At 37.2% G+C, this 19,180-nt stretch overlaps 2 protein-coding genes across 2 annotated transcripts in view; one reads left to right on the forward strand and one right to left on the reverse strand.

Annotated features, from left to right (window-relative positions):
- LOC138318547 (Golgi resident protein GCP60-like) overlaps positions 1 to 16,888 on the forward strand; it is a 42,696-nt gene extending 25,808 nt beyond the window's left edge. The window contains exons 6-9 of the mRNA XM_069260999.1: positions 4,692 to 4,977; positions 8,604 to 8,725; positions 12,511 to 12,679; positions 12,973 to 16,888. Coding sequence (XP_069117100.1) covers positions 4,692 to 4,977; positions 8,604 to 8,725; positions 12,511 to 12,679; positions 12,973 to 13,187 — 792 coding nt within the window. The 3' untranslated portion in view covers positions 13,188 to 16,888. The remainder of the gene's footprint in view (positions 1 to 4,691; positions 4,978 to 8,603; positions 8,726 to 12,510; positions 12,680 to 12,972) is intronic.
- Positions 1 to 19,180, reverse strand: part of LOC138318556 (phosphofurin acidic cluster sorting protein 2-like) — a 375,127-nt gene that overhangs the window by 38,216 nt on the left and 317,731 nt on the right. The window lies entirely within an intron of this gene.

Here is a 19,180-nt window from a genome sequence, read left to right on the forward strand (position 1 = left end):
TATATACTTTTAAAACCAGTATCAATTATTTATGGTTACAATGAAGACTTGATATTTTCATATGGCTATCGAAAGTTCTCTGTCATTAACACGACAGACTCTGATCCATACACCTGCACCCACCATTATTTATTGTGGCTGCCAGTCTCCACTGCCATTAACACTAGTGGATACAAGTTGTTTGTCCCCATCTGTCGGCCTCATACTTATACCAAAAGGGAATACACATTACATGGTAGATTTCATTTGTCTTCCTATTCATATAGATTTATACTGTAATACTATTGAAGAATTTTCTCTTTTCTCAGCCACACATACAGTAAATAGGTATGGATACTGTGTAACAGGATCTAGCCATTGAATTACCTTAGTAACAGCAATGGAATCCTAAGAGAAGCAGTAGAAGCTGGTAAGGCTTGTGTTACAGTGTATAGAGCCCCTGTAGTGTGTGAAGAACTAGTTATTGATTATATACCAGTCTGCTCAGTACAGATCTATAGCTGTAGCCAGTAATGGTAAGATCTATTTAATCAGAATCTACAGGCGGTATTGACAAACATTATTGACCTTGAGCTGTCCTTTGTTGATCCTACCTCAGCTATTTATATACGGATGATAACTATGTCATTGATTTATTAGTGAGGACATATTGATGATCACTTCTGTGTCATTGTCTGTGTCTGTCTGGCCCTGCACTCAACCTCACCAGTAGGTGTTTGGACGTAACCACTGGCTGTGGTGATGATAAAGGCATATTGATGTTGTTACCTTCTGCTGTAGGATTCTATTCCACTGTCTTCTAACAGAAGTACTGTTCGCTTCTGTATCACAATTGACATGTAAAACATTTGATTTGTTATGGTAACGGCATACGTTACATAATATCATTAGTGGATATTTGGATAAAAACGTAAATGTGATGGTGAAAACAATTTGAGTTTTGTTGTGCTTCAGTACGATCTGATTTTGCAGTAACAGTAATAGTAGGTGAAAATAATGGATATGATGATGAAGACATACATTGGTGTATAGTGGTGTATTCTGGCTCAGTGTTTAATAGTGTCTTTTTCACTGGATATATAAACAGCTAAACCTCTTGGTAAGTGGATGGACTACCAGTAATTATAAAATTGAATTCATTATATTTAATTGTTAGTCTGTATCTCTGTCTGTCTATTGGTTGAAATTTATTCACATCTGTTTTCCAGCCTTTCCTTAAGATTTTGATATTGCAAATGGCAATAGTCTGCTTTCTAAAAATAAATCATTGAACATCTAAAAAAAAAAATTTGAAAATTTTTGTTAATATGGTAAGAAAATTATTTCTGTTTAGTCAAAATTAAGACATTGTCTTATTTTGATTTTTAGGATGCCCAACATATCGTCCATTTGCACTGTCCTCTGTTCCCATGGCAACAAAATTAAAGCTTATGATGGTCAAAATCGTTTAAAGCGAATAGTCAGACAAACAAAGGCATAAGTCGGTAAAAATGGTGTTAATATTTCCAGTATATTTTCTTATGAAATAGATAAATAAAATCTCCCATCAAAATCGCTCTGTATGCGAAGAAATTAATATATATTATAGGAATCCTAATACGTCTTCCCGACCGGCTATCAGTGCAGTTCACTCTTAACGAATATCCACGCAGCCTCGTTTTCAAAGAGTTAGGCGAATTTATATTTAGAACTGTGCTAAATTTACACGGGGCTTCCTAATAATTTAAATGGTCAAAACTGGACACCGTAAGCAGAACTTGACCATCATTATGATATACAAGGACTTTTGGAAGGCCAAAGAACGTATTTAGACTGGTTTCCTTTGCCCGACTATTCACTTTAAGGTGGTAAATTTGAGGGAAGCTGAACACAATTGTGTACCATTTTTAGTGCCTCTCAAAAGAGGCTTATGGAATCATTCTTTGTTGGCATTGGTTACAACATTTTCATGCAGGTTGTTAAATCCTGTTATCAATAAAAACTGATATATTGATTTCTGCTTTGACTTAGAATGACAATTGTTGTTATTTATATCATTTTTATCATACCATTTTAAAGGGAAACGACAAGATATAGAGAATTTCAAGAAAACTCATGGGCATTGTTATAGATTAAAGTTTTGGTATAAGTTGTGAAATTTTAACACCCTTATCCATAACAATCAACATTGATCGTAATATTTGATAATTTTTAGCTCACCTGGCCCGAAGGGCCGGTGAGCTTATGTCATGGCGCGGCGTCCGTCGTCCGTCGTCCGTCGTCCGTCCGTCCGTCGTCCGTCCGTCCGTCCGTCTGTCCGTCAACATTTCCTTTAAATCGCTACTAGTCATAGAGTTCTGCATGGATTGTAACCAAATTTGGCCACAAGCATCCTTGGGGGAGGGGGAACAGAACTTGTATAAATTTTGGCTCTGACCCCCCGGGGGCAGGAGGGGCGGGGCCCAATAGGAGAAATAGAGGTAAATCCTATAAATCGCTACTAGTCATAGAGTTTTGAATGGAATGTAACCAAATTTGGCCACAAAGATCCTTGGGGGAGGGGGAACAGAACTTGTATAAATTTTGGCTCTGACCCCCAGGGGGCAGGAGGGGCGGGGCCCAATAGGAGAAATAGAGGTAAATCCTATAAATCGCTACTTGTCCTAGAGTTCTGCATGGATTGTAACCAAATTTGGCCACAAACATCCTTGGGGGAGGGGGAACAGAACTTGTATAAATTTTGGCTCTGATCCCCCAGGGGCAGGAGGGGCGGGGCCCAATAGGGGAAATAGAGGTAAAACCTTTAAATCGCTACTTGCCATAGAGTTCTGAATGGAATGTAACCAAATTTGGCCACAAACATCCTTGGGGGAAGGGGAACAGAACTTGTATAAATTTTGGCTCTGGTCCCCCGGGGGCAGGAGGGGCGGGGCCCAATAGGGGAAATAGAGGTAAATCCTTTAAATCGCTACTAGTCATAGAGTTCTGAATGGAATGTAACCAAATTTGGCCACAAACATCCTTGGGGGAAGGGGAACAGAACTTGTATAAATTTTGGCTCTGACCCCCAGGGGGCAGGAGGGGCGGGGCCCAATAGGAGAAATAGAGGTAAATCCTTTAAATCGCTACTAGTCATAGAGTTCTACATGAATTGTAACCAAATTTGACCACAAACATCCTTGGGGAAAGGGGAACAGAACTTGTATAAATTTTGGCTCTGACCCCCCGGGGGGCAGGAGGGGTGGGGCCCAATAGGGGAAATAGAGATAAATCCTTTAAATCGCTACTAGTCATAGAGTTCTACATGGATTGTAATCAAATTTGGCCACAAACATCCTTGGGGGAAGGGGAACAGAACTTTTATAAATTTTGGCTCTGGCCCCCCGGGGGCAGGATGGGTGGGGCCCAATATATATATAGGGGAAATAGAGTTAAATCCTTTAAATCGCTACCAGTCATAGAGTTCTGGATGGATTGTAACCAAATTTGGCCATAAACATCATTGAGGGAAGGGGAACAGAACATGTATAAATTTTGGCTCTGACACCCCGTGGGCAGGAGGGGCGGGGCCCAATAGGGGAAATAGAGGTAAATCCTTTAAATCGCTATTAGTCATAGAGTTCTGGATGGATTGTAACCAAATTTGGCCACAAACATCCTTGGGGGAAGGGAAACAGAACTTGTATAAATTTTGGCTCTGACACCCCGGGGGCAGGACGGGTGGGGCCCAATAGGGGATTTAGAGGTTAATATTAAAATTCCTTCAGAAAAAAAACAATGAACCTGTATTCAGAACATTACTTGGCATTACAAACCAGGTGAGCGATACAGGCCCTCTGGGCCTCTTGTTCAATGTAAAATGGAATTTGATATTTACTTCCATTCTTATGAAGCTGAAGTGTTGACATGCAGTGGGATTTTGAGCTACCCATTTGAGCCCTGGCGTGATTATCGAAGGACACCACATGTGTCCGACCAGTTGAAATCTGTCTGTTTTCCAATGTTTCTGGATACCTAGTGACATTTATACGGCATGATATATATTGTATCATATACCAAATTAAAGATAGATTATCTGGCTGTCAATTGGTGGGGATTATTCCCATTGTCACATCTTATACGGTTTGTTAATAATCATACTCTTTCTGAAATGAGGTAGTGTTATATGGCCGGCCGAGTTACAGACCTTGACACAGTATTACATATATATAGAGAGAAAAATGTCTATAGAGCCAAACAGAAAAGGTTAGAAAAGATGCTCTTGTTTGAATGATGACACTGGAACAATGTTGTACATGGATATCCTTGAACAAGAGGTTTTATTACATTGAAATTCCATTTGACTCAGCAGTATATGAGTATGTATTGGTCGAGTTGACAGAAAAATGTAGTTGGTAAATTTGTATGTTATTGGTACCAATATGACAGCTCCAAATGATGTAAACTTCTCTAAAAGATAGATAAATATGGTCAGTTTGACAGGCCTCGGATAAACAGATTATGATTTCTGAACTGCTCTGATTTTAAATAGCATTAGCACTTCTTTATGTAAACTTGTAGGACTCCATATTGTCAATATATATGGCCAGTGTCAAGTGTGTTTTTCCATACAAGACCTTCACTACTTTGATATTTATTTCTTTACAAAATGTTTGATATAAGGAAAGAAATCTTTTTTTTACAAGACTAACCACTTTGATTTCTGTTCACAGCAAGAAGAGCTGATCCGCCAGTTGCAGGAGCAGCACTTCCAGCAGTATATGCAACAGGTGTACCAACAGCAGTTACTCCACCAACAACAGCAGTACCAACAGCTACAGGACATGGCCCAGACGTCGGCGCGACCTCCAGCCCCACAGGTCACCCACACAGAGGTCACACAAACAGCCACACCTCTCCCACAGAATGGTGATAGAACTACTACTGCTGCCACAGAAAACGGACCATTATCAGTCCCACCTCCAGCTAATGTTCCCGGCACAGAAGAGGACCATCCAGGTATGCTATTTGTACCGGTAGTCCTTTGCATTTGTCTGTGTTTCAACACCATTTCTAGAAAATATTAATGACTTTAAACAAAACTTTGATTTCTTTGTTGAAAAGGTCAACTTTGAAAGCAACTGTTGCTAAGAACAGGTAAACATATTTTTCATTTAAACATTGATGTCACTATTTTTAAATTTTATTGGGGTATGAAAAAAAAATTTTTTGCAAACTGTGTGAATCCGAATACTTGTAATTAATTTTATACTCTATTTGATAAAATGAAGTATGTTTAAATGTAACATTATAGTGGTTTTTCAAGGGATTCTTTTTTTCCGGATCAACACGCAACGTCCATGTCTCTATTGTGAAGTCATGATTACGTCGGGGTTTCGCACCATTCTCAGATTTTTTTTCATAGTGGTATGCAAAAAAAATATTGGCCTATCAGAAAGCCAGATTTGGTATGAAAAAAAAAATTATACAGTTTTGGTTTATAGCTTTGGGAAGAAAATAAATTTGGAAACTTTAGAAAGAAAATAAATTCATTGATATGATTTTGGAGTTGGATTTGATTTGGTTTAGCATATGAGGTAACAAAGACCAAGATTGATTTTGGGTGCGAATGGGTCATTTACTGAGGTCACTTCAGTTGGAGTAATCTAAGGACAAGATGATTGTATCTAAATGAAACTTTACAGATATTGTCAGTGGAGATGACAGAGTTTCAGGTATCAGGTCAAAGTCTAAGGTCATGATCACTGTTGCTATTTATAAAAAATCTGCAGTTTTAATTTCTTCAGGTGTTTGCATACCTGTAATCTTATAGAAAATTTTTATTTATGGGATAGGGTTTTGTTTTGGGATTGACTGGGTAACATGAAGGTAATGATCATAAATTGTTGTTGTGTCTTGAATTAATAAAATTGGTTGTGGGCCGGGACTTTCAGGTGTGGTATGTGTTACGTCAATAATACAAGTTTCCCTGCCTAAATCTGATGTCCCACATTTCAGACACAATCCTGGCTCCCCTGCCTTATTCTTATTATATCCACATTTAAGACATAATCCTGGCTCCCCTGCCTTAATCTTATATCCATGTTTAAGACACAATCCTGGCTCCCCTACCTTAATCTTATATCGATGTTTAAGACACAATTCTGGCTCCCCTACCTTATATTTTTATCCACATTTAAGACACAATCCTGGCTCCCCTGTCCTTAATCTTATATCATGTTTAAGACACAATCCTGGCTCCCCTACCTTAATCTTATATCCATGTTTAAGACACAATCCTGGCTCCCCTGCCTTAATCTTATATCCATGTTTAAGACACAATCCTGGCTCCCCTACCTTAATCTTATATCCATGTTTAAGACACAATCCTGGCTCCCCTACCTTAATCTTATATCCATGTTTAAGACACAATCCTGGCTCCCCTGCCTTAATCTTATATCCATGTTTAAGACACAATCCTGGCTCCCCTACCTTAATCTTATATCCATGTTTAAGACACAATCCTGGCTCCCCTACCTTAATCTTATATCCAGTTTAAGACACAATCCTGGCTCCATGCCTTAATCTTATATCCATGTTTAAGACACAATCCTGGCTCCCCTACCTTAATCTTATATCGATGTTTAAGACACAATCTGGCTCTACCTTAATCTTTTATCCACATTTAAGACACAATCCTGGCTCCACTGCCTTAATCTTATATCCATGTTTAAGACACAATCCTGGCTCCCCTACCTTAATCTTATATCGATGTTTAAGACACAATCTGGCTCCCTCTTAATCTTATCATTTAAGACACAATCCTGCTCCCTGCCTAATCTTATATCCATGTTTAAGACACAATCCTGGCTCCCTACCTTAATCTTATATCGATGTTTAAGACACAATCCTGGCTCCCTGCCTTAATCTTATATCCATGTTTAAGACACAATCCTGGCTCCCCTACCTTAATCTTATATCGATGTTTAAGACACAATCCTGGCTCCCTCCTACCTTAATCTTATATCGATGTTTAAGACCACATCGCCTCTTAACCTAATCTTATATCGATGTTTAAGACACAATCCTGGCTCCCCTACCTTAATCTTATATCCATGTTTAAGACACAATCCTGGCTCCCCTACCTTAATCTTATATCCATGTTTAAGACACAATCCTGGCTCCACTGCCTTAATCTTATATCCAGTTTAAGACACAATCCTGGCTCCCTCCTTAATCTTATATCCATGTTTAAGACACAATCCTGGCTCCCCTACCTTAATCTTATATCCATGTTTAAGACACAATCCTGGCTCCACTGCCTTAATCTTATATCCAAGTTTAAGACACAATCCTGGCTCCCCTGTCTTAATCTTATATCCATGTTTAAGACACAATCCTGGCTCCCCTACCTTAATCTTATATCCATGTTTAAGACACAATCCTGGCTCCCCTACCTTAATCTTATATCCATGTTTAAGACACAATCCTGGCTCCCCTACCTTAATCTTATATCCATGTTTAAGACACAATCCTGGCTCCACTGCCTTAATCTTATATCCAAGTTTAAGACACAATCCTTGCTCCCTTGTCTTAATCTTATATCCATGTTTAAGACACAATCCTGGCTCCCCTACCTTAATCTTATATCGATGTTTAAGACACAATCCTGGCTCCACTGCCTTAATCTTATATCGATGTTTAAGACACAATCCTGGCTCCACTGCCTTAATCTTATATCGATGTTTAAGACACAATCCTGGCTCCACTGCCTTAATCTTATATCCATGTTTAAGACACAATCCTGGCTCCCCTACCTTAATCTTATATCGATGTTTAAGACACAATCCTGGCTCCACTGCCTTAATCTTATATCCAAGTTTAAGACACAATCCTTGCTCCCTTGTCTTAATCTTATATCCATGTTTAAGACACAATCCTGGCTTCCCTACCTTAATCTTATATCGATGTTTAAGACACAATCCTGGCTCCACTGCCTTAATCTTATATCCATGTTTAAGACACAATCCTGGCTCCCCTACCTTAATCTTATATCCATGTTTAAGACACAATCCTGGCTCCCCTACCTTAATCTTATATCGATGTTTAAGACACAATCCTGGCTCCACTGCCTTAATCTTATATCCATGTTTAAGACACAATCCTGGCTCCCCTACCTTAATCTTATATCCATGTTTAAGACATAATCCTGGCTCCTTTGCCTAAATCTGATTATGATGTCCCACATTTCAGACCAAATCCCGGCTCCTATGCCTAATTTGATGCCTCCGTCGGTCTGGACCCGTAAGGGTGGACAAGGCTTCAAAGATTCTGTTAAGGGTTGCAAAGAAAATGTTATATACATTGGTTCCTTGGCGACTGCCACGGTAGGTAGTATGTGCTAGACCTCTCTCTTCAAAGTCTTGTCCAAATCAACACATACTAAAGATTGGTACCATTAACAAAAATCTGATAATAAAGATTCTTGACAAAAACTGCACCAAAAAGTTCTTTTGCCCTTGGTATGGTGTTGAGTTGATACAAGACTTTGAATGTCCGATGTCTGAGTTGCATGCCAAGTTTTGTGAAAGTCTTCTGTTTTTATTTTTGTTAGTTAGCAAACCTTTTTTGTGTTGTGTTTCTAGATGAGTTACCTCCCATTGCTGCGGCGTCCATGTGGACACGCAAAGACATGAAAGAGTTCAAGGAACTTTTATGTAAAGAAAAAGATGCTGTTATAAAAATAGGTTCAGGAGAAACTGTCACTGTAAGTATTGCTAATTCTATGTTGTCCTTTCAAAAATCAAATTAAAAGGAGAGATGACATTTGACACATATTTCTAAAATCTAGTATAATTTACTTTGCTTTGGAGTTAAATGTGAACTTCAACTTTTTTGATGGTTTTGATATTCCATCCAATTGGTTTCTTTGTCTCAATTTCCTGAAAATAATTTTGGTCTTGTATGAAGGAGAAATCTGCTATTCTAGTACTGAAAATTTCTGATTAATCACAGCAAAGCATTGTTCACAACAAATCCTCACAGGCTCAAAATTCTTCTTTATCTATTGAATTCTTTCTCTCTGTGTTGATTTATTTTTTGCACATACTGTATTAGCTATTTGTTTTGTAACTTATTCACCATATAACAGCCTGTGATATATTTCTTTATTTCTTTTGCTATTTCTTTATACTGTCAAACCTGCCCATAAGTGGTTGCAAATCTGACTCTTCTCTATTTATACTACTGATATTAAAAGAGAAAAAAAAGAATTCCTGTAATGCACTTGGCCTGCCTGTTTATGACCTTGTGAAATGTCTTATATGGGTTTTCTGCAGCAGTAGGGTTCAGTAAGATAGCACTATAGTCAGTTTCTGTTCCACACATTAACAATAACAATCTAAGATATTCTACAATTTCCACACATGCAATCACCAGATACAATGTATGACTATATGGCCCATTCAGAGCAGACCAAACTTGTGTAAGAATGTAAATGTTTAGGATTACTTTAACAACAGCAGAAGTGTGTGAATTGAACCAGTTTTACACTACTGATTATGTGAAAAGGGAAGAAAAACAACATGAAAGAGTTTTTCACATCTACAACAAGATTATTTCTAATTAAACAAACAGTAGAGGAAATTAGAGATCTATACATAACATAACTGTTACTTCAGTGTACATGGTCTACATAGAAGAAAAAAAATGTGTCAATCTGGCCATGTTTTTACCACCTCACACTTGTACAGCTAGTGTATACCACAGCTCAACTAATACAGCTCAACTGCTCGTTTTGTAAAGTAATCATGACACGAACACAAACCTCCAATTATACACTGATAGTGATACAAAATATTATCTACTTGCTCAATTTTACAACATAATTAATTCATGTAATAATTATTATGTAGTACCTCTCTTTTATGTTTTTATGCTTGATGTGCTTTGATTAAATGTTGTTAAAATGTAAAGTATACCTAAAAGTGTAACAAAAAATGTAAAAGTATACTTAAAAGTGTAAAAAAATATAAATAAAAAAAATGTAAAAGTATACCAAGAAGTGTAAAAAATATAAAAGTAAACAAAGAAGTGAAAAAAAATGCAAAAGTATACCTAGAAATGTAAAAAAAATGTAAAAGTTTACTTAGAAGTGTAAAAAAATGTAAAAGTGTACTTAGAAGTATAAAAAATGTAAAAGTATACCAAGAAGTGTAAAAAATGTAAAAGTAAACCAAGAAGTGAAAAAAAAATGTAAAAGTATTCTTAGAAGTGTAAAAAATGTAAAAGTATACCTAGAAGTGTAATTGGGCAAATATTTGAACAAATTCAATTTGTATTAAAGTTGTATGGTCTATCACTTTCGCTCTTTTTGTCATAGTAAAAACTGTATAGGTGCTATACACATTTTTCTCTGTCTGTCCGAGGTTTAAACTTTCTAATTTTACCACTTTTTATAAAGTTGCAGCAATGGGAGTATTTTAATTACAAAAGTAAAAAAAATCTTTTTAACGTGTGCACGTAAAAAATAGGCTCGAAAGATACGAATCATTCCGAACTCTTCCGAACATCGTCGCGAGAATCGCGAAGTAATAGGAAAGTTGTGAAACCAAGAGAAATGTCAACAATTTTTCGTAAACAAAACACGTGGTCGACCTCAGCAGACTGGATGTACAAAGAAATTAATGCTAAAACATTACGATTTTTGATACATACAATATTGAATTACGGCAATGTGTGAATGAGATGTTTCAAATTATCGCTCTGTGGACATAAACCAGCAGGATTTGCTCATATTAGCCAGAAGGAAAACGTAAACAAACACATGTGGGCTTACGCTAGTTACCTGGATCTCCACGTGCAGGACGTGTTGACGCCAGTCACGTGATACGATTCGGAATTCCGACAAAACTCGAAGGTTACTGAATATGGCGGAGATTGGAGGTGTTTTATTAAAAACCAGGAATATATTATCCCTAGATTTCGGCTCTCTTACAGGCCGACATATGCTTTTGGGGAGCTAAATCATCAAGTTACATGTCCATGTTCAAATATCAAATGTTAAAACGACATATCGTTACAGTGAAAATTACCAGAAATACAACTTTAAGTAAAACATTAATCATGTGAATCAAACACAAACTTTTAGAAAATCTTGTTGACAGCTTTTTAGATTTTACATAAATACAATAAAGAAATTAACCATATTTAGACATTAGAATTTCCATGATATTATCAGACATGACCATGGTAAAACACTTGTTAGCTGTCATGGACATCCATTTTATTAGCTCACCTGGCCCGAAGGGCTTGTGATCTTATGTCATGGCGTGGCGTCCGTCCGTCAACATTTCCTTTAAATCGGTACTAGTCATAGAGTTCTGCATGGATTGTAACCAAATTTGGCCACAAACATCCGTGGGGGAAGGGGAATAGAACTCGTATAAATTTTGGCTCTGAACCCCCGGGGGCAGGAGGGGCGGGGCCCAATAGGGGAAATAGAGGTAAATCCTATAAATTGCTACGTGTCCTAGAGTTTAGCATGGATTTTAACTAAATTTGGCCACAAACATTATTTGGGGAAGGGGAACAGGACTTGTATAAATTTTGGCTCTGACCCCCCGAGTGCAGGAGAAGGGGCCCAATAGGGGAAATAGAGGTAAATCCTATGAATTGCTAATTGTCCTAGAGTTCTGCATGGATTGTGACAAAATTTGGCCACAAACATCCTTGGGGGAAGAGGAACAGAACTTGTAATTTTGTAATTTTGTAATTTTGGCTCTGACCCCTGGGGGCAGGAGGGGCGGGGCCCAATAGAGGTAAATATTGGAATTCCTTCAGAAAAGATACAATGAACCTGTATTCAAAACATACTTGGCATTACAAACCAGGTGAGCGATACAGGCCCTCTGGGCCTCTTGTTTAATTTAGTGTTGTATTAATGGTAAGCTTATAACTTTTGTGACTCTACAAAATTATTTTATCTCATTTTACATTCCAATTTTAAAACGTAAAAGCCGTTTCAGAAAAGTAGTGGCCCTTTAAAACAATAATACATAATAAAATATATATTGATGGCCTACGATTAGGTTACAACACCAAAATAAATGCTAGATGTCCTGTGTAATCTATGCTAACAGTGAAGAAGATTCATTTTGCTGTTTTGCCGTCTGGGGTAGTGATAGTCAACCACCTGCGTTATGAAAATTAACATTTAATTTATGGAGATTAAATTGATTAAAAGGTGATGATAAGTGTAGTATTATAGGTAATCTAATAACTTATGCGATTCTACAAAATTATCAATCTCGTTATACATTTTTTTTTTTAAATTGAAAGCCTTTACCAAAAGGCCGTTAATGTAAAGACCAATTTATTACCAATTGGTTGTATTTTACCATTGTGCAATCTAGTTTGTGATCCTATACATATATACATATATGAAAGACAGACGACACCATTATGGTGACGCATGCTTTACTGTACATTGATTCAGTAAAAAATGTTTCCAGTGATAAGGAATAAAAATGATATTCTGTTGGTATAATTTAGGTACGAGTGCCAACACATATAGATGGGACATGCTTATTCTGGGAGTTTGCCACAGACTATTATGATATCGGCTTTGGTGTGTACTTTGAATGGTCAGTTGCCCCAAACAACACGGTCAGTGTCCACATCAGCGAGTCCAGCGATGAGGAAGAGCTCGAGGAAGAGCCAGGTGAGATCATATATATATATATATCCATATTATCATCGATACCAGGTGATATCTTTAATTACATAATGTGTTGTATGTACATGTATAATATATGGTTTAAACAAAGCAATTCTAAAAATACATTTTGTAATACAATGTTCATTGTATGGAAATTTTATTTTTACAGTTCCATAAGTCATACCGACAAAGCATTTGTGATTTGAAGTTTGCACTCAAAAAATGTTTCAAATTATAACAATGGATGCTTTTGCACCTTTCATAACTCACAGTATCCAACTCTGATCATTTTTCAGTGGAGGAAAAAGGTGATATAGAGAAGGGATCCAAACGGGACGACCGACCGCCGACAGACGAGATCATTCCAGTGTACAGACGTGACAGCCACGAGGAGGTGTACTGTGGTAGTCACGCCTACCCGGGACAGGGCGTGTACCTTCTCAAGTTTGATAACTCCTACTCACTGTGGCGGTCAAAGACTCTATACTACCGTGTATACTACAGCAGATAGTGACGTCACCGTCAGGCCTGGGGCATTCAGATCTTGTGTGTGAAAGTGTCATTCTGAGGAAGGTTAAAAGTGCTGTAATGTGTAATGTTACTTGTTCATTCTCGACATGCTTTAGCTACATGTGTTCAGTCATGGTATGCTCTAAGCTCTTTGTCATCTCTGAATGTAACAACATGGAACTTTTGATTTATCAGCTACTTAATATATATAATAATCAAATCTACAGTGGAGCTTTGATAGGAGTGGTATGTTTTGTGTGTGTGAGTTACAGACCTAATACGTGTGTGTTATATATTATCTATGGTTGCCATACTGTCTGTTGACGTCTGTAAACCAACTCTCTCTGTGATTTACTTAATGCTTGTACATTCTCATAGATAAATCTTTATGCAAACATCCTGAGTTTTGACAGAGCTAGAGAATTCCAAGATATTGTTCTTTGGCAGTGACATTGGCTGTATTTCCTAGTGATAAGTTTACAGGTATACAGCCAAACTATAGATGTATAATAAGGTACACTTATAAACAAAAGAAAGAGAGGTGATTAGTTATTGTTTGGTCACTTATCCTGTCATTGCTAAAGAAAATCAAATTAATCCAAACATCATAAATAGAACATGGTGTCACAGAACAAACAGATCCAAATTTGATACAAACATTATTATATATGTTCAGTGTAAACTTTTTTCCTCAAAGCCGATGGGTCATGGAAAAAATCTTATATATACAAGTTTGAATGCTGTGTTTGAAGCTGGGCAGTGACCAGTGGAATGAAATAAGTCTTTAATTAACATGGTTAGTGTATGTAATGTACCAAATTACCAAAAAATATTCTTATGATTTTCTTTTCATCCATCTGGTCATTTTGCTTGCTAGCACTAGATCGATGTATGAGAGACAGTCTGCTGTATGAGAAGAAGATCCTCTTATTGTGTCATTAAGGAAATGCCAGAGATGTACAGCTCACTGGACACAAGTGCCTGTTGGGTTTAATTCCAAGGATTATGTCCATCAAAATTGATCCAAAGGCTATAATATAAATTTCAGAAGGTGTTTATTGGTGTCTACGATTAATGATATAAAGGTTGTTTAATATTTGGTAAGCTACAAATTCCTATGTGTGTATGTAGTGTACAGGTGGTAAGTATAGGCCAGTTCTGCCTCTTGTTTTGTGGGAAAGAAATTGCATGTATAAGGAATAAGGAAAATAACATGCAGATAGTGGGAGAGAAGTTTTATTGAAATCCCAGGCAGACACAGATTAGCTGAAGTTTATTGTAAATAGGAATTAAACTATTCAATTAATTAAACTTTGCATTTATTTTATTTGTATATATTTCTTGAGGAACAAATTAATTATCATTTATGAGAATATAGTTTTGGTTCTATTTAAAAGATTAATCATGCTGTGCATAATTTAATTCACTGGCTGATCATAGATTTGTATTTAAGTATGATAGATTATTTAACTTACACTATTTACATATTTCATCACATTAGCAGGGATGTCTTAGAAACAGGACCGTGTACAGAGTTATGCCCCTTGGTTTGCCTGGGACATGCTACCATTTGTTGTACATCTTGCACCGTCATTATATCTAAAAATGACTAACGTTCTCATGGCTTGTTAAATCATTTTAAATATTAACCATATATACACATGCTTAAGGATTAGTCGATTATTGCTTAATATTTAATCTGATCTACCTTAAAATAGTCTTCATACATTTCAGAAGATGACTGGATCTAGCAAGTTCATAGATTGACTTTTAAGAACCCTTAAGACTTATGTAAAAAAAAAAAAGAATAGATTAGATATTTGCTGCTTTGGGAACTGTTTCAGTTGTTTATTCTGGACACTTATGTACTCAACAACAAATTTTTTTCTTGACAAAAGTAGATGGTAAAACCAGTTGTGATCATTACATGTGTGCTGTGATGACACCTCAATTACGCAGGTATGTGTTATGTATATTGAATTGCTTGATTTATTTCATATTATAAATAAAGGTTTTATCTTCCAAGAGATTCATAATATTGAACTTACAAATTATTGACCCTTTTGTTTAAAAATATAAACAGCTTGAGTGCTTATTATACAAATAGACTGGGTTTTACCAGTTCTAACAGCTAGGACATTAAGAATTTACAACATGATACATTTTTGTTTATTGTGTGAATTTTGTTGAATTTAAAAAGAGATTTATTCACTTGTGTGACCACTTGTTACAATAATCAGTATACTTGACACTTGTGTTTGTTTTGTAATAGAAAGCAAGGACACAGATCCATTGCTAGGAGAAAGCCCTGGACTTTTGTCTGGGGTGTTTCTTACTGTTGCACCCTTTGTTGTCGATGTATTGTCTTGAAGTCATATGCATTGTTTTGTTGTGTTAAGACTACTGGGAGATTTAGCTATTATAGTTTGGAATAAAAGAAATATGTATCATTAGTGGCATCTTGGTGTTTCAGATGTTTAAAAAAAAATTCATAATGAATAATTTAGAGATTTCATCCATATGAGTTTAATGTATGTTCTGGTCTACAAAAGCTAAAAGTAATAAATTATTGTCCTTGTTGATGGGGGAGTTTGGTTTTTAGTTGATGTTCGCATTGAATAAGAACTCTCCAAGGAAGTGGAAATACCTTGTGTTGTGAATCTATTTTTCACTTACTTTTATTTTACTCAATCATTAAAATGTAGCCATATGACAATATTTCAATATTTTTTACCTTTTTAAATTTTAGGAGAAGTCAATTTCTGAATATCATTTTCTAAGATATTTGCTCCTTTTCCATACCTTATGTAACTTACGAATGTAGATCTGTGCTTCCAAATGGTTAAAATACTGATTATGATTGAAACAATAGAGATTGGAAATTCATCTAAATCAAAAAAATAATTGGAAGTCCCAATTGAATTGGTAATAACTAGTGCATGCCGCTACCTGATTTGACCAGAGTAAATTGTTTTTTAAATCGATTACCTAGTTGGTTTGATAACCCAAGGATCGCCCAAGGACAATTTTGCCATACACAAATAACTGAATTTGACTCCATGTCAAAGAAACAATGAAAAATTATCAGATGTTTTGTTGAGTTGATACTGTACTCGTTACCTGGCCATGGATTGGCTATGGAATACCACTGTTGGTATAAAATGTCTATTAAGACCTGCATCTCTCTGTCCAAATGACGTAAGTCTGTATATGAATTTGTGATGACCTAACCATCATTTCTCTATTCTCTATATCTGTTCTCCTTGTACTGTGTCTTTGAGGAGTTATCTCCTATATTAGACAAAACCTGGTGATAATTACATGTATGTGCCAAGGAATAAGCACACATTTGGTATTTAGGTCTGTGTCTGCTAATAAGCTAATACGGTAAATAAGCTGTATAAAAGCTTGTATCAACAGCATCACCAAGTATTCACCGAGTACCAACCTCCTGAGTGTCAATACAAGGTTTGAGGCAAAGTTACAAATACAGTTAAAATTGGACTTGCTTGTTCTGCTATAAGATCATGTGCTGTTGTTTATATCCACAGATTGTCACTAACTCATTGTTATATCATGTTCTCTGTAGTAACCTAGCAGGTCTTTGTTATAACTATTGTTGTATTTATTATCTGTACAGTTCTGCGTATTAAAAAGATCTTAATATTGAAATGTTATTGAATAAATTGAATGTATGACTTATACTTTGTTTAATTTTTCTTTTGGAAACAATTGTTTGTATATAGTAGCACATATCAGTGCATTGGATGGTTGTGGATTTGGTGTGCATGCCGTGATTTGTGGACATGGTTGATCCCTATATTACCCAGGGTTACAAGGGAATTCAGAGACAAGACTGGTATTCTGACTTCCAAATCCAAAAGTTGATGGATACTTAACTTATTTGAGCTCCCAAGCCACATTAATCAGTGGAGTCACGCTTCACTAAACATTGCCTGTTTGTTGCAATGAAACATTGGACCAAATTATGAACATTTTCCTACTATGAAAATGCTATGCTCGATCACACCATACAAGTAACAAGGGGCATATTTATACAAACGTTATTTATTTTACATGAATGAAAAGAACCTATGGATGGAAGTATCCTAAGTTTAAGAAGGCAAGATATCTAATGGTATTTCTTACATGGTGCCCACGGTTGTTGAGGAAGTTATGGCAACTGCTAAAAGTTGTGTGGAAGAGGCAGTGTTGGAGGAAAGCTGTGGGATGTTTCCTACTTAAGGAAATGGATGGAAAGACCATTAGTCAGTTCAAAACAATATCCTTACTGAACGTTGAAGGGAAGCTCTTCCTTTCTGTAATAGCCAAGCGCCTGGCATCATACCTGGTCGACAACAATTTCATCGACACATCCGTGCAGAAGGCAGGTATTTCTGCATTATCTGGATGTGTGGAACATGTGAACGTCCTCGGTCAGCTAATCAAAGAAGCAACGACGGGGAAAAAGAACCTTGCGGCGGTGTGGTTAGACCTTGCCAATGCTTATGTATCAGTCCAACACAAGCTTATTAAATCTGCAATAGATCTTTACAATCTGCCAAGGGAAATCAAAGACGTTGTCAAAAGCTACTTCAGTGACATAAAGTTCCGCTTTACAGTGGATGGAGTGACTACAGAGTAGCAACGACTGGAGAAGGGCATCATGGCAGGTTGTACCGTATCGCCAATCCTGTTCAGCATGTTCATCTTGGGAATGCGCCTGGTAACCAAGGCCGCCAAAATAGACGCGAGAGGTCCAATGATAGGCTCTGAAATATACCAACCTCCTTTGAGAGGCTTTTTGGACAACCTGGCCGTACAGCATCCCTCGTACCAGCCAGATGGGTATTGACCACACTAAAGAAGAATGTATCATGGGCTCTAAAATAGTTAAAGCCTCGCAAGTCACGGAGCCTTGTCCTGAACTGAAAAAGGGACGCAATTTAGCAGAGGAAGTCGAGGGTACAGAACGAAGAAATCTCAACTCGAGTCAACAATCCAATCAAATGCTTATGGAAGTGGTTTGGTGAATCACTTTCAGATAACAACTCGATAAAGATGTCTCTCACAGGCAAGATCATGGAGGGTAAAGGTGGATGGAAGCGGACTACCTTGGAAGTACACAGCTTTGATGTACCAACAGGTTTTTTTCCAAGGCTGATATGGCTGTTGCTGATCTACGAGGTCCCAGTGACGGAAGTTGAGGGGTTGGAGAGAGCAGTTAGCAGTTATCTGCGGCGCTGGCTTGGAGTCCCACTAGGATTTATTTTCGTAGGATTGTATGGGAAATCCAACCAGTTACAATTACCGATTCCACCAATAGTAGGGGAAGCTCAATGTAGCAAAGTGTCGCCTAGTCATGACATTGCGGGATTCCTTTGATGCAAGAGTCAGTGTAGCATGTCTCCAGAAAAGGACAGGAAGAAAGTGGTGGTCATCGACATCTGTAAACCAGGTTGAAAGTATGCTGAAACTACGGGATGTGGTTGGAAACACGTGTGACTAGGGTTGCAGCACTTTCAACAGTGAAAGAACACATCAATGCCAGAGAGGCGTGTGTTGGTTCAGATCGAGGTCAGGAGGAAGACAAAAACTGTTGAGCTTTGAAAGCATGGCGCGTGGATGAAGTGGGAATTATCATGATCAGAAGTGCAATCATTGTGGAGGAAGAAAGGAGATGGAGATTTTTCGCAAGGGAAGATGAGACATTGGAGCGGAAGAAGGCAGCTACAACATCATTGCTGGATGGAGGAAAGGACTTCAAAGTGGACCTAGATGGAAGGCTTGTTTTCAAAATAGTGGAGACTACATTACGTCAAGACATGGTCCATTTATCAAATCAGACGTCATCTTCCGACCGAAAACGGATACTGACCATGGATCAGTCTGATGGACTGAGGTCCAGGGATTTAGGTGAAACCTTATTTATTGATTATAACCGTCTAGTTGTGAACCATGGTTTGCTTTCTTTTGCGATGTTGAACTACAATC

The sequence above is a fragment of the Argopecten irradians genome, chromosome 3, assembly GCF_041381155.1.
Source record: "Argopecten irradians isolate NY chromosome 3, Ai_NY, whole genome shotgun sequence".
In the NCBI taxonomy this organism is placed as follows: domain Eukaryota; kingdom Metazoa; phylum Mollusca; class Bivalvia; order Pectinida; family Pectinidae; genus Argopecten; species Argopecten irradians.